This window comes from Brachycentrus maculatus, unplaced genomic scaffold, assembly GCF_059751285.1.
Source record: "Brachycentrus maculatus isolate JH-2025_06_01 unplaced genomic scaffold, ASM5975128v1 h1tg000124l, whole genome shotgun sequence".
NCBI lineage: Eukaryota > Metazoa > Arthropoda > Insecta > Trichoptera > Brachycentridae > Brachycentrus > Brachycentrus maculatus.
The window spans coordinates 287,999-314,308 of NW_028280877.1; the positions used below are offsets into that span (position 1 = coordinate 287,999).

At 32.7% G+C, this 26,310-nt stretch overlaps 1 protein-coding gene across 1 annotated transcript in view; it reads right to left on the reverse strand.

Moving 5' to 3' along the window:
• Positions 1-1,619: 1,619 nt before the first annotated feature.
• Positions 1,620-26,310, reverse strand: part of Sobp (Sine oculis-binding protein) — a 65,553-nt gene continuing 40,862 nt past the window's right edge. The window contains exons 2-3 of the mRNA XM_088260102.1: positions 18,492-18,621; positions 1,620-3,420 (exon numbers count right to left, since the gene is read on the reverse strand). Coding sequence (XP_088116228.1) covers positions 1,832-3,420; positions 18,492-18,621 — 1,719 coding nt within the window. The 3' untranslated portion in view covers positions 1,620-1,831. The remainder of the gene's footprint in view (positions 3,421-18,491; positions 18,622-26,310) is intronic.

The window sequence follows — 26,310 nt, forward strand, 5'->3', positions numbered from 1 at the left end:
TGTTCCTACCTTATCCTTTTTTTTAATATATAATGGCGTTGCATATAAAATATATTGCTTTTGCCAATGTCAAGTTAATTAAATAATAAAACTTAGTTTTAAAATATGATGGACTTATTATTAAACATTTTAAATTAATGTTTTACTTAGTAAATACCACTATTTCTTAAAATCTACTGTGACACGTGTTTCAATGCATTCCGCTTCATTTTCAAACACCGTATTAATGAAATTATTATTATGTTTTGAATATTGAAAGCATTAACTTTGTGGATCATATTGATATATTATTTCGAGAAATAAAAATACTTTGTGTTCTGATCCACTCACATTTTTATTAACCAACTAGTCTCGGCAACAACCTGTTGCCCTCTTCAGGGTTACATTTATTACTAAATATATATATAAAAAGAAACAGTGTACAAGTTGTAGGTAGGGGTGGGGGTGGGGGTACCCTTTTGAAACCCAACAACTTGTACACTGTTTCTTTTTATATATATATATTTAGTAATAAATGTAACCCTGAAGAGGGCAACAGGTTGTTGCCGAAACTAGTTGGTTAATAAAAATCTGAGTGGATCAGAACACAAAGTATTTTTATTTCTCGAAATAATATAAATTATTATTAAACTATAAATTAATTCCATTAAATTTAAAAAAACAGTCTGTAGATAATTGGGTTCCTGCTCGCCAGGATGAGATGGATATCTGTAGGGAGGGGAATAAGCGGGGCCAGAGTTTCAAAAAATATTGGCATTTGGTCATTTATTGGGCAAACAAAGAATATATGGTTAAGGTCTTCCTCTTCAAAACGACACTCGCAAATGGGGGAGTCAAAGACACCAATTTTCGCAAGGTGCTCTCTCGTACAGCAATGTTCCATCCTCATTCAACAAATGGTGGATATATCTTTCTTGTTCATCGAAATTTTCCTAAACCAAAGACTACCTTATCCTTTCTTGAATAAAAAATAAATTATAATAATGAATAGCCTATCTGTTTAGGAATATGCATAAGTAAGTTATCACCAACAGGTGTTGAGATTGATTCGACATTATTTGCTACAATTTATAATTTAAAAAATAAAGCCAAATTGTATGCTGGTAATGTAAAAATAAATAAATTCCTCTTTTCCTTCGTGTGCACAGATCACAGTTTATAATGTTTTGGTATCAACATTAAAAAGCTGTGCAAATAAAAATTATCAATTATAAACGTGTAAGCCAAAGGTAAATTGGCAGTACACAATGGAGTCCTAGTTCCAACCCTAATGTATGGAATTGAAGCATCGAGTTGGCAAAAGAAGGATGAAAGTAAACTGAATGGAGTTGAAATGTGTTCTTTCAGATGAATGTGCGGAAAAAATGTAATGATAGATGTTCAAATGGTGATATAATGAATGAATACAAGGCTGAGAGATAAGCATTATTCACAAAATAAAGAAGGGTGTGTTGTAATGGTTTGGGAATGTGAATCGAATGAGTGAGGAAAGAACGGTAAAACAAATTTATCAGGCGAATGGGGTTGGTAGAAGGGGAGATTGATGGTTTTAAATCAGTGAAGCAAACTTAGTTTTAATAAAATAGTATTTCTGGATAACAAATAATATACATATGTTCTTTTCAATGTGTGTATTTTCCTATTTTTGGTCAAATAAATAACTAATACTAATAGTATATGTATAAAGCATGTGTATGCTATCTTGACAATATTTTTACTAACAATAAATACTAAGCTACGCACCTACAATGTTGAATACTGAATAAATATATATTTTATATAAGTACATCAAATTATATTAAGTTTGTAATGCAACAATAGCTGGTATTTTTTACGCGTGAACTTGTTTTCTAGTTTTCGGTACCACGGTTCCACATTCCTCTTCCGATGGAACATCTACTAATCTTCTTCTTTTCCTAAGAGGTCTGGTGGATTCGGAGAGTTCTTTAGTTTTAGGTATTATGATTTTGGCCATTTTGGCTCCTAGTCTTGTTATTTTGAAACGCGGAAGTGTTTGCTCCGGATTAGATGGATCGATGCTTTCCAACTGTCCGGAAAATTCATTATTGTTCAAGTTTTCTCTCTCGGATTCAGCTTCATTGTGCGTACTCTTTAAAGGGTGAATATGTTCCTCATGGGGTAACTTGTTATTGACAATGTTGTTATTTGCATTGTCTTCCATTCTCGGTCGGTTCATAGTGAAATCTAACGGTTCGTCAGACGGGTTTGGTTCTCCATCTTGTTTCGGGTTAGTCTGCGGACCGTTGGGCCATTTCTTACTTTCGTAAGCTTTCACAAAGTCCATTATCGGAATAGGGATGGGAATCGGCAAAGGAATCGGTAATATGACCGGGTAGGGGACTAGAACCGTAAGAGGCGGAGGAGTCCCGAGGCCCATCTGCTGCAGTGCAGGAGGTATCGGGGGCCGGTTGTGTTCACTCTGGTAAAAGGGACGTGGAAAATAGTTTTGAGGGAAAAATGGCGGTCTCAACATTCTCGGACTTTGAAAAGAATTCGGACCTAAATCAGAAAGCGAAGGCTGCGGGAAGTTTAGCAAAGGATTGGGAAAACTAGGAATTTGCATGTTTGGTATTCTCGGGTGTATAGGAGGTGAAGGAATTATATTATGAGGGGTGTGGAGAAGTGACGAAGAATTAGGAGAACTGTCCTGGCTCAAGGACGGACTTCTGATGGTCAAGTCTTGCGGCTTGATGGACGCGGATGAGTTATGTTTTTGCAAATTTTGCGAGGTGACTGTAGATGAGCATCTCGAATTCCTCCTCTTTTTTGAGTTTGCTTTTTGGATTCTGTGTTCGCGTCGCATTTCAGGCGTAGTTTGGACTTTCACTCTTTCTTCCAACACTGTTTTAGGTCTCATCAGCTTTGAAGGTGGGGCCACGGATATCATGGGATGGTTGGAAGCCTTGGGAGTGGTCTGCGGAGTGTTTGCGACTAAATCCGGGGAATTGGTAGCATTTCTTTTTGAAGGAGGAGTCGGATTATCCGCTAATGTCTTATCTGCGTTTGGTGATCCGGAATGGTCAGAATTTGGCGACACTGACCGGCTCCTGCAGTTTTTCAGCCACAGTTCCGGGGTGATGAGGTTTGTGTTGGATGTGGTGGCGTTGACTAGGTGAGGGTTCAAATCTAAGTGCGCTTGCGTTTCCCTGCAGAAGATGTGCATCTTGTATTGGTTGAGGCACTTGTCAGAGCAGAACTGTAGCTGGGTAGCTCCGTCCTGGAAGTCCACGTAGGAGACAGTATGGCGGATGTGCCGACACCAATCGCAAGTCTTCGCCCTCTTGAAGGTGGCCCTCCGTGACTGGCTGAAGCACAGCTCGGAACAGAACTTGTCGCCTATGGATTGGTTGAGAGGATTGGAGTCCGGGGTGATGGGATTATTGCACCACGCGCAGTCGTCTGAAACAATACAAAAAATCCTTATTAGTTTACTGAAATAATAAGAGTAATCGAGGTTGTCCCTCACCAGTAGCCAAAAATGAGACGCCATATTTGGTTGTCAAAAAATTAAAAATGAATTATATTGAATAAAGATAATTTTTAAAGTAAAATTCAAAAATACACGAATGTCTACTGGGTTTAAAAATACACATTAATTTATTTTTTAGGACCAATATAGGACGACAAATCGCAACTTAATTTTCTTTAAACCCAGGTAACATTCGACGTAATTGAATTTTTCGCTTTATATATCGTATTTGTATTGAAAAAATAACTGTTTTTTTCGAAATAAATACAGTGGAACCTCTCATAACGAGTAATTTGCATAATTGCCAAAAAAAAATAAAGAAGTTGCTCTCTTAACGAGCGACATTTCACATAACAAGTTACAGAGAAAGGGAAACGTCCGATTTTCACGACATTCACTTGTGAGCCGGGACTTCCGCGCCAATCTAAAACAAAAAAATGTTTCGTTTAACGAGTAAGATTCTAGAACGAATTATGCTCGTTATGCGAGGTTTCACTGTAAATGGTTATGACAAAAATAGAAAATTGAAAGGTTAGAATTTTAAAAAAGTGATAAAATATTTTTACAATAGATATACACACATTCTAAAAATCGTCAAATTCCAATAATGTTTTTTTTTTAAATGTACGCGAACGACACGTGTGGTTTCTCTTGTACCATATAGTCAAGAGTAAACCCTCAAGAAAATAACCCAAAACGTGACTAAAGTTGGAAAAGAAAAATTTAATAACGAAATTAAACGTCATGGTGCTCAATTAGTTGTATGACGTTTGAGGCACTTTCAATTTTGATATCTAACGTATAAATGTATTAGAATTAATTTCTAGCCTAGGTGATGTGGGGAGAGTGTGATGATGCAAAAAGCGAGAGGGCGGCATTTACTAATTGTCGTCTAGGGCGGCAGAACGCGGCCCTGGATATCGCTAAAACAAGTTTAATTTCCATTGGATCACACCACATCGGCCCCAAAAGGGTAAACTTTACTAGAAATCTAATATCTAATGCAGCGAGGTCCATTTTCCTACTATAAATCAAAGCCGGAAATTAATGCCGAAAATATTGCTGATAAATGAACAAAAGGGAGCAGCGTATTGGCGGGGTTGGCCACGCCCACAAGCCGCATTGGTCGCGGGCCGCAGTTGAACTTATCTGGAGTTTATCATCTGCATCCTGCCCTGCCCTTTGCCGTCATAGTCTATCGCAGGGGTGATCAAAAACCTACATTTTTAGGCTCGTCATCATTTTTTTCTGGACGCCATTTTGAAAGCATATTTGGGTACCTACCGTTTAAGAAAATTTTGGAAGTTACTCAATTTTCAACCGACAGATGATTGATGAATATTTTGTATATTTTTGCTGAAACATATCCGCGTAAATTAATCATATTTACTATGTCGTGTTTTTATCCTTTAACAAATTAAAAATATTAAATAATACGCGTGCAAAATTTTCCTTCGTACAAAAAATATTTGTACTGACTACAGCAAAAAAAAACAGAATACATAAAATATTGCATGTAACTATAGAAAATAAATCGAATAAATAGAGATGGGTTTTACTGCACCAGGTGGTTTTAAAATATGTCATTTATTAAATATTACGAGATTCCAGAGGAAACAAGTTCATTCAATAAAATTGGCATGGCCTAGGTGACGTTGTTCATATAGAAGAACCTAGAACCAGAGGACGAGGAGAGCTGACCCCAACAGTCTTCAAAGAAGATAAGTTTAGATCCATCTCCATCCCTGGCTCCAGCCAGGAAGAAGAAGATAAATCATAATAATTTTGTTAGGCGACTCTATTCCACAAAGACAAAAGTTAAGTTTTTTTTTCAATTCATGAAATACAATAAAATAACCTCGTTCGATAAAAGGAAATTAAATCCAGAACGTTATTTAGGTAGATACTTACTTCACTCCCACTTCATTAAATAAAAAGCGCAAAAAAAACAAAATGCAAGCCGTAATTCAAGCCTGCCCCATTACTATTTCAAAATACACGTAATCCGTCAGATTTTCCCTCCAAAAGAAATAATTAAACAAAAAATGCATCTGGCTTTCCGGCACTCATTAAGACGAGTTTTTAATAGGTAGGCACCGTGAAATGGAAGCCGAGTACTTAAAATAAATAATAAAAAAGTAAATACGCAACTGGCCACCCCGTGAAATGATAATGCCGGGTCTCAATTACACGGAGTCTCGTTAAAAACAAAAACAAAAAAATAATTCGCTAATTTGAAAATGTATAAAGAAAAAGTATTGCTTGTAAATATTAGTTCATTTTAAAAGAATAATAATATTGTTTGCTACATAAATTGTTCACTCATTTATTTTGAAGGTGGAAGTTGCAAAATTAAAATTCTTTAGTGAAGGAGTTTCTGAGATATTTTTAAAAACTATCAACCATTTTGAAAAATAAATGTTGAAATTTTCACTCAGTTTTCTTATTTAAATATTTTTTTTTAAATGAATGATTATTTGGAATGAGACCAATTATAGCAAATTTATTTTAGCACCAATAACTACATTTAAGATTTCAGGGGATCATTCTAAGCTCGCTTCTCCTCTCATTTATATGAATCTGAAAAATCCCGAATCAAAATAATAATTTCTGATTTAATGTTTATTGACCTTATCGAAGAAATCAGTAATTTAACAATAGAGTAGACATGTTTGTAAGTTGAAAGCTGGAAACACTTATTATTCTATATATTCCTTAAAAATTTATGACTTCTGTGTGTGAAAACATTTCCGAAATAAAATTAACGAATGTATTCATACGGTTAAACCCCGGAAATCAGAAGGGCCCGGAAAATCCGAACAAGATTTTGAAAAATATATTTAAAAAATATGTATGTCTTTACATTAGATCAAATTATTATATAAAGCATAATTGTGCTAAAAAATATATATTGAAAAGTTAATAAAGTATGCTGTAATGTACCCGTATTTTTACTTAGGGCCCAGTATTCATTAAGTCGCAACTTAATTTTCTTTAAACCCATGTAACATTTTACATGGTTGATTTTTTTTCTTGAAACTCCTTTTTACATTGAAAAACTAAGTTTTTCTGCGAAATAATTGTATAGTTGTGAAAAGAAAAGTCATTAAAAGGTAAGGAGTTAAAAAAAATAAAAAAATAAATATATATATATATATATATATATATATATATATATATATATATATATATATATATATATATATATATATATATATATATACATATATATATATATATATATATATATATATATATATATATATATATATATATATATATATATTTATATATATATATATATATATATTTACATATATATATATATATTTACATATATATATATATATATATTTACATATATGTATATATATATATATATATATATATATATATATATATATATATATATATATATATATATATATATATATATATATATATATTTATTTATATATATATACATATATATATATATATATATATATATATATATATACATATATGTAAATATATATATATATATATATATATGTAAATATATATATATATATATATATATGTAAATATATATATATATATAAATATATATATATATATATATATATATATATATATATATATATATATATATATATATATATATATATATATATATATATATATATATATATATATATATATATATATTAATATTTTTTAATCGAGCGTGGAAAGACTTGTTACTTCTTTGTCGGATGTGTTGGAAGGAATTCTGTGTTTGCAAAATATCCCCTTTAGTACCTACTTAAGTAGGTAGGTACTATATTAAATTTAAATGTAAGTTAATGTTTTAAAATTTAAATGTAAGTTATTTTTTTTAATTTAAAAGGCGCGTTAAACGTAACAACTGCATTGTAAAGTGTAGTACAAATTATTCGACCAATCCGAATTTTTCCAAATCCGAATTGCCAGATTAGTTTAGCCCAATTAGTTCGGATTTCCGGGGTTCCACTGTATACAGAATGTATGAAAATCTACCAGTGCAAGAAATTACACAGAATTTAAAAAATTCACCCTTGTTTTTTATCATTCCACGTCCATTAGTATCACAATTCATTCCAGGATAATTACAAAGCGGCCTTCCGTTATATTTTTCTCTGGAAACATTTCCCGAGTCACGGAGAAGACAATACCTTTTAATAAATATCCCGGCTAGCTTAATTGAACACACGAATTATTATTACTCGGTCGTTATTTTGCGGGGAAATTATTTCGTTAAAAATTCAAGTTATTAATTTTCATTCGGTAACAAGATCGCCGCCGATTGGAGCTGTGCGGGTTTGTAATATCTCCCTGTTAAATATTAAAATGGGCGCTTTATTGGGATATTGGGAAACCGATACGAGACTGGGTACAGGGAAGTCGACCATTCGAGACTTGTATTAATTTCAAGTATTTCGGGACGCTACTAATAATACTTCTCCTATACTTGTAGCAATTATTGAAGCCCAGAGTATTCGATAAATCGCAACATAATTTTCTTAAAACCCAGGTAATTGATTTTTTTCTTAAAACGCTATTTTTGTATTGAAAAAATAAGTTTTTCATCAAAATTTATTTCGAAATCATATATTTATATATTTGAAAAGAAGAGTTAATGCAAGGCAGAGAGGTAAAAAATAAATTAAATGAGGAAGATCCCTACACGATGGACCGATCAAGTTAAAGCAGCAGCAGAGACCTCGGTGGTTGGAGCGCTACGTGCAGCGCAGTCAAGGGATAGCTGGAGAAGAGTCATTGCTTCCATAAGGGTCACAACCCTCAGTAATGAGGAATAAGACGAAATAAGAATTCACAACATTTTGAGTGTGTCCAAATACTTGTTCACAAAATCTGAATTATCTCCAATTACAGGAGTTATTTTCATATCATTTTTTGACATCTCATAAAATTGGTTCATATATATAGAGCTTTCAATAATTTGAGTAGTGTGGTTGTCAATAATGGGTAGAATTGGTGAATGTTACACGTGTGTAAAGTGATCACTCAAACCAGCCTATGACGGTCGTCAGCCCCGTAAATGCCCATACTTCCATATTCTTCTTCATCTTTGATGAGATGTCAAAAAGTGATATGAAAATAAGAATTCTTTAAGTACATCGAAAGTCGATAGCCACAAGCGATGACATAGAAAATGAAAGCTGACTTCAGAAAGAAGCTGCGTTTAGAAAGAAAGGATCTCGTTATTATAAACTAGTCGAGGATACAAGCATGGGAAATCTAACAACCCATAAGTTAGGTAATCAACAGCCTTCACGAAAGCTGTAAATGGCGTTCGCTCCGCCGCAGTTTAGTTACAAAGTGTAGCAACTTAATCTAAAGTTGGCGTATCCGTGAGATGCCATAAGAAAAATATACCTTCACACAATATCCTGTGAGCGCAATATTCCGCTGCAGATTCAATACTAAACTGGTAGGGATTCTTCCTTGAAACTTTACACGGGACTAAATTTCAGCTAACTTGCTATACCAAGTGCAAGGGATGTTTTCCCTATTGAGTTTCAATACCAGCATACAAAATTACCCATGATTAGAAGCAAAATGCAATTCACCACACATATACACACATACTCGTATATATATATATATGTATATATATATATATATATATATATATATATATATATATATATATATATATATATATATATATATATAGCGGTTCACAACGGCGTGCTAGTACCGACACTAATGTATGGAAGCGAAACATGGAACTGGCAAAGGAAGGATGAAAGTCTGCTTTTGCTGAATGCTGTTGAAATGGGCTCCCTCAGACGAATGTGTGGAAAATCATTGTATGACAGAATTAAAAACGACGATATAAGAAAGGAATGTAAGGCTGAACGAGGAATAATTGAAAAGATTAGAAAGAGCTCTTTGCGGTGGTATAGACATGTGGAGCGAATGGATAGCGAGAGAATGACTAAGAAAATATATGTGGCGAATGTGAGAGGGAAAACAGAACGTGGACGACCGAAAAAGACTTGGCACGATCAGATCAATCAGAACCTAAAATCTGGCGGTGTCAAAAGTCTGCGTAATCGGAGGGCATGTATGACTAGATGTATGGATGTGAAGGAGGCTAGGAGTGTATGTCAGGACAGAAGAGTGTGGCGTTCCATCCTCTCTGCCTACCCCTGCGGGGAAACGGCGTGATGGTAGTAGTAGTAGTAGTAGTAGTATATATATATATATATATATATATATATATATATATATATATATATATATATATATATATATATATATATATATATGTATATATATATATATATATATATATATATATATATATATATATATATATATATATATATAATATATATATCCGCCTCCGTAGTGTAATGGTCAGCACGCTCGGCTACCGTTCTGGAGGTCCCGGGTTCGATTCCCAAGGGGGGTAAAATAAATATAAGTGATTTTTTCACTGTAATATTTATTCAATATTACCCTGGACTGGTACCTGAAGCGGAAGGCTGATCACCTTTCCTTCATGTGTAAACGATCAAGATATCACTGCGTTTATATGACGCAGTGCCCTATGCACCATTGGGGTGCGGATAAGGGTTTTATTATTATTATTATTATATATAGGGTCTTCCAATAAAGACTTTCAAACTTTCACAGTTAAAAGCGGCCATATTGTTGATGATACATCTCTGACGCACACTTTGTTTTATTAAAATTTAAAGATAGAAAGCACTTACTGAAACACCCTGTTTATATTAAAGTCGAAAGAAATAGGTACCTACAATAACAGTAGTTGGGTAGATAGGCACAAAAATGAAAACATCCACAGTATGCAATTGAGTTTTATTATATTTATAAGAATGCGGGATTGAAACAGAGAACAACAAAAAAGAAAATATTTGTGGTTTCGGATAATGATAGAGGATCGACTCACGGCGCCCCTCTTTACTTTCTACGGTGCACCAGGGCGCCGCGGCGCACACTTTGGGAACCCCTGTGTTAGACAATATAATATATACCCACACACAGGCCATGCCTTTAAGGGATGTTTTTTGTATTAATATTTTTATTTCTTTTTATACTTGTAATTATAATGTATTGTGAAATGCAAAAGAATTTAAAATAAAGAAGAAGAAAAATTATTCAATTATTGTTAGAATTAAGTTTTATTTGGATTTCTGAATATTCATTATTTGGCTTTTGTGTGTGTTTTTTATGGGTGTAATAATTTTAGTTTGTGTTAGTGGAATGAGTGGAATGAATGAAATAAACGCAAGTGGTAAAAAACGCGTGTTTTTTTTCATTTACAAGGTCTCTTTGATAATGAGAAAATGGGAGTGAGGAATTAGCGTGTGTACCCTGTGTGTTGTATGTACACGAGGCAGACGATACGGTTGCTACTTGCTACCTAATTAATTAAAGTGACACTCGATACATCTCGTTATTCAGCTAGGCTGGGATCCTGTTACTTGACAGACTCCTCCGCTCTCCAAACTCCGGGAAGCTGGAAACTCGGCGCGGAGGAGAGAAAACCCTGCAAGGGGGAAACTATGCCGACTCGATCCTACATCGCACATTCTCTCAAACCATTTACTGTCATCCCACGCCAATTGGATATTTTCTTTGAGTTTGGTAATGTGATGTTTTTATATTCATGTATATCAGTCATATTCATACATTCGTTCTAATAATACTAGGGCGAGACGGACTTTCGTTCAAATACTCGTATTCGTATATCTCGAAAACTAAGGCACTTTTACTGAGGTCATATTTCCATTTTATGGTGAGTTATGAGCTGGCCTAACACGCTTTAAAAGGAATACCTTGGATTATATTCATATGTTATCATGTCGAGTCGAATATCACTTATGAGACTGTGTCTATATATCTACGGATGTCCCATATTCCTTTTAAGGGGTGTTAGGTCACCTCATGACTCACCAAAAAATTAAAATATGACCTCAGTAAAAGTGTCTTAGTTTTTGAGATATTTTCACTTTTAGAAATTTTCCGAAAATCTACCTCTTAGATCAGTTTTTTGAATGCCACTTCTTCAAATTTTTATATTTTAGGATTCTAATTTTTGTTTCACAATATCACACAAAAATAATTTAATTTAACATAAACACTTTTCACTTTACTAAACCAAAGCAATTCTTTATATCGGAATTCCTAATAAATGAAATAATTATAAAATTAACTCATTTTGCATTAGTAAAGGAATATCTTTTTTTCTAATGTAAAATAAAGTAAATGTTATACTGTTTTTAAAATAACATAAATTAAGCAAATTTATAAAATAACTTGCCAGGTTAGCGTCATATATATTTTTTTCAGGGTGAGTCAAAGTCACCTAAAAAATTATTTTAAAATCGTTGACCGGGCATTAATATTTTTTCCGCCAAGGCAAGCCAGTATTGGTAATATTTTGGACTGTGATCAACAGGATACTTATTCAGTATTATGAAACAAAAATTGAAATCCTAAAATATGAAAAATTGAAAAATTGGCACTCAAAAAACTGATCTAAGGCGTAGATGTTCGGAAAAATCATAAAAATGGAAATATCTGGAAAACTAAGGCACTTTTACTGAGGTCATATTTTCATTTTTTGGTGAGTCATAAGCTGGCCTAACACTCCTTAAAAGGAATACGTCGGATTATGGGACACCCTGTATGTATATATATATATATATATATATATATGTGTGTGTGCGTGTGTGTGTGTATTCCCCATTTCCTAGCACTCCAACGTGTATTCTAAAGCCTCTAGTACCATTTTACAATTGGGAGACCACGGTGTATGTAATATATAATTTTACTCGATTTCTGGCCCAAGATTTGTGGAACGATTGCAACGCCTGGACCTTTGGGTTGCTTCTATGTATATGCAAAAATTCAAACAAATAAATCGACGGAAATATTGCTGTATAGAAAATAATTATATAACCAGACAGTCGGACCCCTGGATTGTTTCGATATTTAAAAACTCAAACAAAAAAAAACCTATGGAAATATTGCTGTATACAATATTGCTATGGAAAATAATTAAATAATCGGATAGTCGGACCTTTGGGTTGTTCCGTTGTTCAAAAATTCAAAAATCTATGGAAATATTGCTGTGTAGAAAATAATTATATAACCAGACAGTCGGACCTTTGGTTTGTTTCGATATTCAAAAATTCAAAAAATCTATGGAAATATAGCTGTAGAGAAAATAATTAAATAACCAGACAGTCTAATTTCTACCGGGTAGGTACCCCGTAACGCCTACTCGCTACCCGCTCGTCAGAGAAGCTGGGTAGGTAACACGAGCCGGCGGGTAATGTAACACCCTCTCGGGTAGGTAGGTACCCAAGTAAAAACATTGTTCCCGGCAGAGGGGGGTGAAGCGTTCTTGTAATGGGAAGTCCATGAAAAATCTCTTCTCGACGATTAATATTGTAATTTGTATCAAATATCAAATAATTTAACTGAACAGTGGCAGCCTCTTTTAGCAGATCAAGTTTAATTTTATGAAAAAATCTCATTTTATTAATGTTTGAGGTGTTTGAGAACGATTTTAAATAAGAAAATAAATTAAAACACAAAAAAATATTTTTTGTACGTGTAAGTATGAAGTGACAGTGAAGTGTCTGCCTCCGTAGTGTAATGGTTAGCGTGTTTAGCTACCGTGCTGAAGGTCCTAGGTTCAATTCAAGGTTAAAAATAAATATCAGTGATTAACGCCGAGTTAAAGAGACGATCGAAGATGCGGTGCCCTATGCACCATTGGGTACGGATAAGGGATAGAATTTAAATTGCCTTGTTCTTGAAAATATTTTGTCTTTGTAAGACTTCTATTCTTTGTTGGTAGAATCCATTTTAAGATATGAATAAAAATCATTGGGCCATTCAACGAAAACAAAATTGAAAATGGTAAAATAAATCATTTAAAAAAATCCAAATCCCTATCCACAAATTCAAAAGTGTTTACATTCTAGAAATATGGGAATTACTCAATCAATTACATTTATTTATTACTCTTAAATATCGTAGTCGTACAGGAGAATATGACCAAATAACAAAACGTAAAATGTTCAGGAGGGTCATTTAAGTCACTTTTGCTTGGCAAGAAAATAAACATCAATGCAGTTAGTCATTTTTCACAAGTCAATATATTATACCTCCAAGTTTAAAATCGTTATGGGATTTTTTCAAGGCAATATTAAGCTAGTAAGATATCAAATAGTCAATAATCACATTTTTGTAAAAATATACTTGGTCACTTTCTCCTGTATGACTACGATATGTATGTACATATCACTCACTCCTTTCAAGAACGTCATAAATCAAAAAACTTGATTTTTCAGGAGAAAGTTAAAAAATATAATACAATGTAGGTACTAAAAATAAATATCAAGCCACTTATTGAACTTTTTACTGTGAACAGATCTTTTAAGGTAAAACCTGAAGGTTTTTTCTCCATTCGAAAAATATTAAGTATATTTAAAAAAATAGTTAAACAATACTTTTTCTTCAAAATGCAAAAACTACACTTTCTGCCCTGTAGCGGGTAAATATTAAGTTAAAAAATATGCCGCTTTTGCTGGGATATAGTACACTTTCTGGGCATTCCGAATACACGCACAACTGAAAATTTACGATTTTCGATATATGACGTTCTTGAAAGGAGTGAGCGATATATGTACATATATTCAGATAATAAATAAATAAATAAATTTGAAGCGGAGGGTTGATCACCTTTCCTTCATGTTATAATGATCAACATAACATTGCGTTTATATGATGCAGTGCCCTATGGGGTGGGGATAAGGGTTTTAAGAATTATAAATTATATTTTTATTAAAAACATTACGTGTTTATAAGGTAAGGTGTAAAATAAGGGGTTTGTTACCTTCGTAGGAAGTACCTACATATCGCTCACTCCTTTCAACAACGTCATAATTCAAAAAAACTTGATTTTTCAGGAGATCGTTTTTTAAGTTTAAAAATATAATACAATGTATTAAAAATAAATATCGATATAATACAATGTATTAAAAAAAGTTATTGAACTTTTTACTGTGCAACAGATCTCTTTAGGTTAAACCTGAATTTTTTTTTTCATTTGAAAAATATGAAATATATTTTTAAAAAATAATTAAACAGTACATTTTCTTTAAAATGCAAAAATAATACTTTCTGCCCTGTAGCGGGTAAATATTAAGTTAAAAATATGCCGCTTTTGCTGGGATATAGTACATTTTCTGGGCATTCCGAAAACACGCACAACTGAAAATTGACGATTTTTGTTTTATGGCGTTCTTGAAAGGAGTGAGCGATATATGAAGAAGTTGATTGAAATTCGAATAAAGAAGGACTTACAACAGGTTGTAAACCCTCTAAATACCTAGACTTCTCATTCCTATTTCACTGCCACATCTCGATAAAATAAAACCCATTGAATGGGGAATGTTGGTATCCTGTTCTCTGCTTCTAGGCTGCGAAGACACGCTCTATTATTTCCAATCAGTACCTACCTAATACTGGACTTATCACCTGCCCATTTTATTAAAAAGTATCGCGAGAACAGGAGGCGAAGGGTAAGGACAAAGGTGTAATATGTAGTGTGTAATTAAATTTCTCGGAATCGTGATACACGGAAGAGGGTAGGTACCTACAGGTATTTACAATATTTTTAATGTGTCCAAATACTTGTACACAAATCTGGATAATCTAAATAGAAGTTATTTTTAATATTTATTCAACATAAATGACGAAGAATATGGAAGTCTGGGCATTTACAGGGCCTACGACCAACACGACTGACATAGTTTTATACTGACATTTCTTGGTGGAACTGTCTGATGAAGCCGGTTACGACGAAACCCTGTTGCTGGTCAAATAAAATTCAAGTGGAAAAATTACATAGTTGTTGTTTTATTCGATTGTCATGGGTTTGGTTATTACTTTTCACTCGTGTAACACTCGCACGTATAACATAAAAAAAATTGAGTACAAGTGAGAATTATGGTTGTCAGTCATGGGTAGAATTTGGTGAATGTTATGCCTTTAACGTTCGTAAGCCCTGTAAATGCCCAGACTTCCATATTCTTAGATGAAGGTTTATGTTGAGATGTCAAAAAATAACCTATATGTGTCATACTCCATTTATATTTACCCTTTAAGAGTGTAATACCCTTTATAAGAAATGAAGAAATCAGGAACAGAACCAAAATATAGGATATCATGGATTGCGCGGCAAGACGAATGTCTCAATGAACAGGACTTATTGCAAGACAGTACTCCACGAGATGGTCCCCGAAATTCCTTCTCCCAATTTCCCTATCTCAAAAGATAGAGAAATTGGGAGAAGGAAACCCCAAAGAGATGGTTCGACTACATAGCCGCTGTGGGGGTAGAAATTGGCTGCAAACCGAAAAAATGGAAAGATACGGAAGACGCCTATATCCAGCAGTGGAGAACGAGGGCTAGAGGAGAAGAAGAAGATGAGTGTTAAAATTGATTCAAAATGTCAATCGGAGATTTAAATGTCAAGCTTTAGGAGATTTAACGCTTCGGACAAACTAACACTATTTTATTTATTTATACAGATTATTTCGCCTGATATTTGAAAACAGGAATTGATGCTAACTTGTTAATAAAAAATAAATTTCCATTTTAAAACGACTACTGACTAACGAATATCGCCTGCAGATTTACAAGAATTCCAACTATTATGCGACAATTAATACATTCCGTGAATATTTTGATTAGTTTCACGGAATTTGATATAGGTATCAGGTAGGCCTGACCGCTTAAACTTATAAAAACAGCGTGAAATTGAAATATTTCTGTAAATTAATTAAACCTTATTACAAGTAGAATACAAATATTTTGTTCCATTTTTAATTTAACCGGTATTTCTAAAAATCTATTGTGGCACGTGTTTCGATGCATTCCGCATTATTTTTTAAACACCGGATCCTATAAATTATCACTACGAAAAGTCATAAACTGCAACATTTTGAAATAATAGAAATTGATAAAAATATAAATAATAATAGATCCATAATTAAAACTATGACAATGAGAAGCAACTCTCCCCTATTGACTATTTTCCCACTAGTAAAAATAATAATAAACAAAAAAATAATAAAAAATAAAAAATATGTAGTTCTACCCCCTTTTCGTCATTCAACGTTCCAAGGATAAAACTAAAAAAAAATTGACATGTCAACATAGATGAAGAAGAATACGGAAGTCTGGGCATTTACGGGGCTTACGATCGTCATACGCTGGTTAAGTGATCACTTTGCACACGTGTAACATTCACCAATTCTACCCATGATTGACAACCACACTATTCAATTTTTTTAATCTTCTAGATATATTGAACTCGTAACATAGTTCGAGTTCACAATAGCCATCTATGGTTGGATGAGATGCGATCTATTTAATAATTTCTATCTCATCTAAAATTTATTACTATACATATCGCTCACTCCTTTCAAGAACGTCATTAATCAAAAATCGTCAATTTTCGGTTGTGCATGTTTTCGGAATGCCCTGAAAATATACTATATCCCAGCAAAAGAGGCATATTTTTAACTTAATATTTACCCGCTACAGGGCAGAAAATGTTGTTTTTGCATTTTGAAGAAAATGTATTGTTTAATTATTTTTTAAATACACTAAATATTTTTCAAATGGAGAAAAAACCTTCAGGTTTTACCTAAAAAGATCTGTTGCACAGTAAAAAGTTCAATAAGTGGCTTGATATTTATTTTTAATATATTGTGTTATATTTTTAAACATTAAAAACGTTCTCCTGAAAAATCAAGTTTTTTGATTTATGACGTTCTTGAAAGGAGTGAGCGATATTTGAAGTCTATTTGAAGATCATACATAAGAAAAAGTGGTATTTACCAAGTATAATTAAAAGTAAAAACGGATAGGTATTACCACAAACTGTCTGCCGAGTTAATTTTAATGAAACAAATATTCCTCTTTAAAAAAATCGAAATAACCGGTACCAGTATTGTATGTATTAGGAAAGCCATTTTTTAAACGTATTTAACTTAATTAAACCACTTTCCAATTACATTGAGTATTTGATGTTTTATCGGGACGCGGAAACTGAATACTGGAGACAATTTGGTCCCGTCATGATACCAGGAATAGGGACTGCTAACTTCTCTCCCTTCGATAGCCGTTCTCAGAAATATGACCGCGTATTTATGGAACCCTCAATCATACACATCCACCACATTTCCCATTGTTTAAGTTACTTTTAAAACCAACATTCATTTGATGTTTTATTATAAATTTACTTACATATTTTGTATTTTTTACAACATTTTAAGTATGTAAAAATCCTTGTTCACAAATCTAAGTTTTTCTACTTATTAGTTTTTTTTTGTTATTTAATTTTTTACATTTTAGTATATTGTAGATGAGGAAGAATATGGAAGTCTCTGTATTTACAGGTAGTACGACTTGTCATACGCTGGTTTATGTGACCACAGCATACACAACATACGAATACAATAATGTTGATGAATTTTGGAAAAGCAAATTATTCATTAATTTGCAATGAATTAAATAAATCAATATTCTTATTCAACATATTGAGACATCAATAAAAAGACATAATTTAATTATCTTTATTTTTTCACTATAATTTAAATCCCAGTGTACATGTTGTCGGTCTCCGTTGTCGGTCTCCGTAGAACAGCACGCTCGGCTGCCGTACTAGAGGTCCCGGGCTCGATTCCCAGGGGGTCAATATTGCCCTGGACTGGTACCTGAAGCTGAGGGCTGATCACCTTTCCTTCATGTGCTAACGATCAAGATAACACTGCGTTTATATGATGCAGTGCCCTATAGTTAGAATGAATACATGTAGACTTCGTTGGTTCATTTCGCAGTGTACTGTGTGAAATAGGCTCTACTTTTTTTATTAATTACTGAAAAAAATAAAGGGTTGATAGTAAATTGTATTTACCACTCTCGTTAGGGCTCCTGGGGCTCTTGGCGGGCGGAGCTGCGGGGGCCGAGGGGCTGGCCACCCCCTTCCCGCGCCCCCCGTACCCGTACCACCCCAACAGCTCGTTCATCGCCGTTTCAGCGAAATCCTAAAAAAATGCATATCATTATCGAACTGGAATACCTGGGAGGTGACCCAGTGGTATCTCGTTAGTATGTATGGAATCCTCAATTCATCCATCCTGTTGGCATGGGCTCTCCAGAATCTTCTTCTTTCTCTACTCCATCGTACGACATCTTCGGTCTCACAGGTCCACCTAATATCCTCGTTTCGATAGTATCATATTTTTTTAAGAGATATAATTGCGTTTATTATTTACAAAATACCAAAGAATGTTGTTTTTTTTTATTATTTACAAAAATACTTACATTTCATACTATTTCTGTGAGCCTGAGCGGCTTATTATTAGAAATAGGTATCAAATTGTGGTAGAGTGCGTTCGAACCCAGAAACTCTGACTCAAGAGTCCGCGACACTATTATAGTTCCATAAGGACCACGGGACCATTATTATAGTTCCATAAGTTTTTTTTTTAATTTTAATTTTAATTAATTAATTTTCTACTCATTTCTACTTACAATCTTAAAATTAATGACGCAGTTCTCTCCAATAAACAGACTGAGCTATTGTGCTTGGAGAGGGACTTACACTTATTATTTATTGTTTATATTTTTTGTGTATTTTCTTTCTTAGATTAACATGTATATAATTCATATGTATATAATACATTTATATATATATATATATATATATATATATATATATATATATATATATATATATAACGTGGTAATATTTTCCTTTTGAAAATTAAGTGTAAATAATATGTAAAGTGGGTGTATAATAATAAAATAAACAATGTGTTGCTTTGTAATTAAAGTTTATTCTTAATTTATCTTTATAATAATTTTTATATCTATCTATCTATCTATCTATCTGATTCTGACAGTTAATAATATTATCGTAAGTCTTTTGTTTTCTCCTGAGCGACGCATGCGACATCTGTTGGTAGAACTGTTTTATGTAGGTACTATTTGTAGGTACTTAATAAAATGTATGGGTAGGTACCTAGTTATTTTATTACATCTCCCCCCTTGGGGATGAAAATTCATAGTAAAATTTTCACTCGTCCTCCGGATCATCTTCTTGTAGTGAATGGACTGGTATAAGTTTAGTGATATGATAATTTTTTTTTTTCTTTCTTTTTTCCTTCTTTTTTTCTTTCTTTTTTTTCTTTCTTGTTTTTTTTTCTTTCTTTCTTTTTTTTTTTTCTTTTTTCCGTTCTTTTTTTCTTTATTTTTTTTGTATTTTTTTTCTTCTTCTTGACCCTTTTAAAGTAGACACAGTTTTTTTTCAATCCATTTGTTTTTTTCTTTTGAATTCCTTCATTTTTATTCTGATCTCTTAAAGTATCTTCTAATTTAACCAAATTTATAACTTTTAATTGTTCATCTGCATTTTCATTCGATTTTAATACTGGAATCCTGCTTAGACAATCTACTTCTAAATTCTTCTTTCCTGGAGTATATTTTATTTTATCTTTCGTAGAAGTTTTTTCTACTTTATTTTTATTTTTATTTTTCAAGCATTGTCTTTGTGTTATTTTTAAGTCTTCATTTTGGATTAGTTTAAATTTTTTTATCATATCTAATCCTATCAAAAAATTATATTTGAAATTTTCTTCATCAATAATATATACATCAACGTTTTTTTCCAATTCAAATATTTTTATTTTCAAAGTCGTCAAACCGTTTGTCTTTTTAACACCATTAATTGTTACTAAATCTGCTTCATTCATATTGTTTCCTTTTCCTTTTAGTTTTAATAACTTAGAATTTATTAGAGAAACATTTGAACCTGAATCGTAAATTCCAAATATTTCAATTTGATCATTTAGTAATAGTTTGACATTTATTAATGGTGTTATTATTCGTTTTTTTGATCGGTTTCGTTTAACTTAGCTTCTATAACTGAATTGTTTACATGTCTGATAGTATTTTTATTATTAAACTTATCATCCTCCTTTGTTCTAAACCAGCACGTTACTTCAGGGTGATATCGAGTTCCCTTATTTAATTTTTCACAAATCTTACATGGACTTTTATCTTTAATTTTACCACTAGTTCTTAGATTTCCATATCTTCTTTGATCCGAAAACCTTTTTTTATTTACAATGTTTTCGTGTTTTTTTACTTCATTGAATAAATCGACTGTATCTTCTAATTTTTCTCTATCAATCTTATTAATTATAAATTCTGGTAAACCAGCCACAATAAGATCTACTAAGGTACCCATGTCGATCGTTCTTCTCATCTCCAACAAAAGTTTTTCCTTCCTTATGGCATAGTCTAACAAGGAACCGTCGTTATATTTAAAAGATAATGCAAACATTACATGGTTCCATCCCTTGTTTGTAAATGTTTTACAAAAGTTATTTTTCCATACTATCCATTCTGAGTTCATGGAAAATTTTATCATCATCGAACTGTACCAATCTTCACAACTTTTATCCATAAACAATCTTAATATTTCAATTTTTTTCTCATCCGTTGTCACCTCAAAACGTGTACATTCTTTTTCAAAAATATCCATCCACTGGTTTGCATTAGGATTTTTGCTTGTAAATTTTTCAATGATGAACTTCTCTGAAATATCTTTTAAATTTTGATGTTTGCTTACCTGAGCATTTTGTATTAATTTTTCTAGTAAGTTTTCTAATGTTTGAGGAGCAGTATCCATTTTTTTTTAATTTTGTTTCTTTATTTTTGATTAACAAAATTGTCGTTTTATAACGTGGTAATATTTTCCTTTTGAAAATTAAGTGTAAATAATATGTAAAGTGGGTGTATAATAATAAAATAAACAATGTGTTGCTTTGTAATTAAAGTTTATTCTTAATTTATCTTTATAATAATTTTTATATCTATCTATCTATCTATCTATCTGATTCTGACAGTTAATAATATTATCGTAAGTCTTTTGTTTTCTCCTGAGCGACGCATGCGACATCTGTTGGTAGAACTGTTTTATGTAGGTACTATTTGTAGGTACTTAATAAAATGTATGGGTAGGTACCTAGTTATTTTATTACATATATATATATATATATATATATATATATATATATATATATATGTATATATATATATATATATATATATATATATATATATATATATATATATATATATATATATATATAAATTTACTCCGCCCTCCTAGTGTTACACTGGACTGGTACCTGAAGTGGAGGGCTGATCACCTTTCCTTCATGTGTAATCGATCGAGATAACACTGCGTTTATATGACGCAGTGCCCTATGCACCATTGGGGTGCGGTAAGGGTTTTATTTTATTATGTATATTTAAATAAATATATACATTGTTAATATAACATAAAATAAGGTAGGAGTACGTTAAATATCTTTAAACTTTTACTGGAAAATATAATACTGAGCCAACCGGCTCCACAAAACATCAAAAAAGATTTTCCTTTGTGCGTTAAAATACGAGCAGAAACGAAGATAGGATTTCTTGTAATTTATACTATTTATGATTTGATCATATTTTGACCCGAATAGCCCCGAGGGGCCGACTGTGGTGACCCCTCGGCCCCCTGTGCGTCTAGTCGAGTGAGCTGAAGGATCTCACGTTTCCTCTCACAAACAAAGCATTAAAACTATCACTAATTAATCAGCATGCCCGCCGCTAGACCCACTGATCATTTTACACACAATACAATACAACATCCCGCAGACGTGACAGTCTCGATTTGCGAACACCCAACTTGCGACTAAAATAAGTTAAAGTGAGCAACTCCAGATTTTGAATATAAGAAAATAGGATACACTCAAAATATTACGAATATAAACTGGACTAAAAAATTATAATAAATATTAAAAATGATAATCTCTCAGAAGAATGTGTGACAAAACGATGTATGATAGATGTACGAATAGTGAAATAAGGAAGGAATGCAAAGCTGAGATAAGCATAATCGATAAAATTAAGAAAGGTGTGTTGAGATGGTTTGGACATGTAGAACGAATGAGTGAGGAAAGAACGGTAAAACAAATTTACGAGGCGAATGTTAACGGGAAAAGAAGCAGAGGAAGACCGAGAAAAACATGGCACGATCAGGTATGCCAAATACTTGAAAGTGGTCAGGTTAGGAGTCGTAACAATCGGCGGGTATGTATGAGGAGATGCATGAACGTGAAAGAGGCGAAGAATGTTTACAAGGACAGAGTGGTGTGGCGCTCTATTCTTTCTGCCTACCCCTGCGGGGAAGCGGCGTGATGGTTAGTTAGTTTTTTTTTTTAAATGATATTTTTAGGCGTCTTCTAGTGCATTGTCCCGCAAAGTGTGTGCCGCGGCACACTGGTGTACCCCGCGGTGATTAGTTGGTGTGCCGTGGAAAAAAGTCTAGTTTTGTGAAAATAGCACAATCGCTTCAAATTTTAATTCCCTGTGCTTAAGAAGGCTCACATTTCGTATTAAACATATATTAATAGATTTATATTATCTACTGACACTTCGTGATAGAATTGGATTTTTAATATATTATAAGATTAAAACCAATATTTTTAGCTTTACCAGTCTGATGATGTCGGTAACGACGAAACCCGGTCGCTGGTCAAATAAAAATAAAGTGGAAAAGCTAAAAATATTGGTTTTAATCTAATAATATATTAAAACATATATTAAATATGTTACCGTAATATGGTAAATATGCACCTCTGAAATTTCTTAATTTGGTAGGTGAACCTTGAATAGAAAAAGTTTGAGGAACATTTACAGAAACCTTCATGAAATGTATGTGAGAGTTGTAATGTATTGAACTATGTCATCTCATACGTGAATAATCCAGTGTCCGATATAATAAAAATATAATAATATAATATATAAATATAATAATATATATATATATATATATATATATATATATATATATATATATATATATATATATATATATATATATATATATATATATATATATCGATATAATAATAAAAATTGTTTGCACATATTACATTATAAAAATATTATATAACAAAAATTGCGATACAAATTCAAGCATGCATAATATAAACAGGACGTTTTTAATTTGTTTACATGTGACCGGATTTTTGTCGTTAAATAGAGGCCCGTTATATCGAGGTTTTGCTATACTTGACTGAAAGCTGGTATGTATTACGTATTGAAAATAGCTACACTGTCAAAAATATTATTATAAAATAGACATTATATTATATGTGTATATAATGTGTAACCTCTTTGATATTGGACACTTCGGGTCCCTCGTTAGCGAGCAAACTGTGGAAAGTCCCAAGTCCCTCCTACGTCCGAGCCTAATATTACCGGATACAACCCTTATTTAGCTTTTCAGTGTCATCTTTCAACCCTGAGAACTTAAACAAAATCAAATATTAAAATTCAATAATTAATAATTTAGCTGATCAATATAGCCTCTTTAAAGTACAAAATTCAACTGAGAATGGAGTCGTGCCGATGTTAACTATGTATATATCATTTCTTCACAAGTCAAAATACAAATTCAACTGAGAATGGAGCCATGCCGATGTAAACTATGTATATATCTTTTCTTCACAGGTCAAAATACAAATTCAACTAAGAATGGAGCCATGCCGAGAATACAGCAGTGCTGATGGCAACTATATGTATGTATTTTATTCACAAATCAAAATACAAATTCATCTGAGAATACAGCAATGCATGGCAACTTTATGTATATATTTTATTCACAAGTCAAAATACAAATTCAACTGATAATAGAGCAATGCCGGTGGCAACTTAATATCTATCTATTATTTATAGGGTAACGACATGTCATAGGCTGGTTAATCGATCACTTTACACACTGTAACATTCAACATTCTACCCATGATTGACAACGCCACTACTCAAATTTTGGAAGTCATAGATATTGTATATATGACCCATCTTATGACGTTTCGTGGTTGAGTTCACAACATGTATCTATGATTAGTTTAGAAAGCTATTTAAGAAAGCTTACCTACCCTGGATTATTTTTACATACTGGGAAACGCCTGAAAGTGTGACTAAATTTTTTTATGCGGCTTATACTTTTACCAGTTATTTTATTCACAACATTTTCGGTGTGACCAAATCCTTATTCACAAATAAAAGTATTTGAAATACTTGATCACGTTAAGTTCCCTCGATCTTCCTCTGCTTCTATTACCGACTATTATACATTCGCTTCATAAATTTGTTTTACTGATGCTTATTAAAAATTACTATTAAGTTTCGACACCTGATCCCCGATCTGTGATATTGCGCAAAGCTCATTGGCGGAAAAATTAACATGATACGGTGTAGCGAGTAGAGTAGCGAGTAGCGAGTAGAGTGGAATGGGTAAAACAAGCTGCAGTAGTAATTAAGAGTGTGTGGCGGGTGTCGCGACAGGTTAAACGAGACTTACCCGCCCAGTGGCGTAACGTGAGGGATACCTTTTCTTTGAGATTTTTTTTAGGAAAACCAACAGCTACAAATACAAAACAATTAACAAAACAATTCATACAAAGCCAATTACAGGTCTTTACAAATAGATACATGACATACAAAAACATTCATATTATTTTTTGACATCTCATCAAAGATGAAGAAGAATATGGAAGCCAGTATATATGTGTATGTTTTTATATATATATATATATATATATATATATATACAACATTTTAAGTGTAGGTATCCAAATACTTTTCATCTCACGAATAGATGTCTCTAGTGAAGTTCTAGTGATTCAAGAAGAATAATTCTGAATTGGTTCATATATATATGTAGAACTTCCAAGAATTTGAGTAGTGTGATTGTCAATAATGGATATAATTGGTGAATGTTACACGTGTGTAAAATGATCGCTTAAACCAGCCTATGACGGTCGTAAGCCCTGTAAAAACCCATAATTTCATGCTTCGTTTATGTTGAGATATCAATATAAATAATTCATATGTGGAGACAAATCCAGGATTTGTAAACTAAGATCATTTAAAAAAATATATTTATGCCCCATGTGTGGCGGCTCACCCATTGGCACGCCACTGGGCCTGGATCCGCGAGCCACCCGATACTGCAGGCCGGATCAATCCATTAGTACTGTTTGTCGGCTTATTAGGGCGGAGCGGATCCTCTTACCTACATACTCTTCTACGTACTGAGCTGATCCGTGCTCACACACACACACACACACACCAACACGTCACCGGACCAGCTGACAAAACTACAATCAGTTATCAAACTGCAAATCTGTTTCGCTTTGATTTCTGCTTTTCCCCATTTCCATACATATAGTTAATAATGTTCCTCCTTCATTTCTTTTATCATAAAGCAGCAATGTCACTGTATACTTAATTATCTGCATCTCAGAAGAAAATCCACTCCATTTTCCATTTTATCTAGGCCACAGCACCCTTCCTTCATAAGTATAATCATGGTCGAGTTACACGCACAAAAAGCATTAATGTTACATAAGCCGTAGACTAAACGTTAATGATAGATGAGGTGTTGACCAAACATTAATGTTAGATGAGGTGTTGACTAAACATTAATCTTAGATGAAGCGTTGACTAAATATAGATAAGGCGTTAATAATACATCAATGCTAGACTTTTTTAACATTTATGTTAGAAACATTGATATTGATGTTTTTTTAATAAATGATAATCTAAGAAAACATAAATGTTATTCTAAGAAACAAAAAAAATCCAGTAAAAATAAATTGTAAAACAAG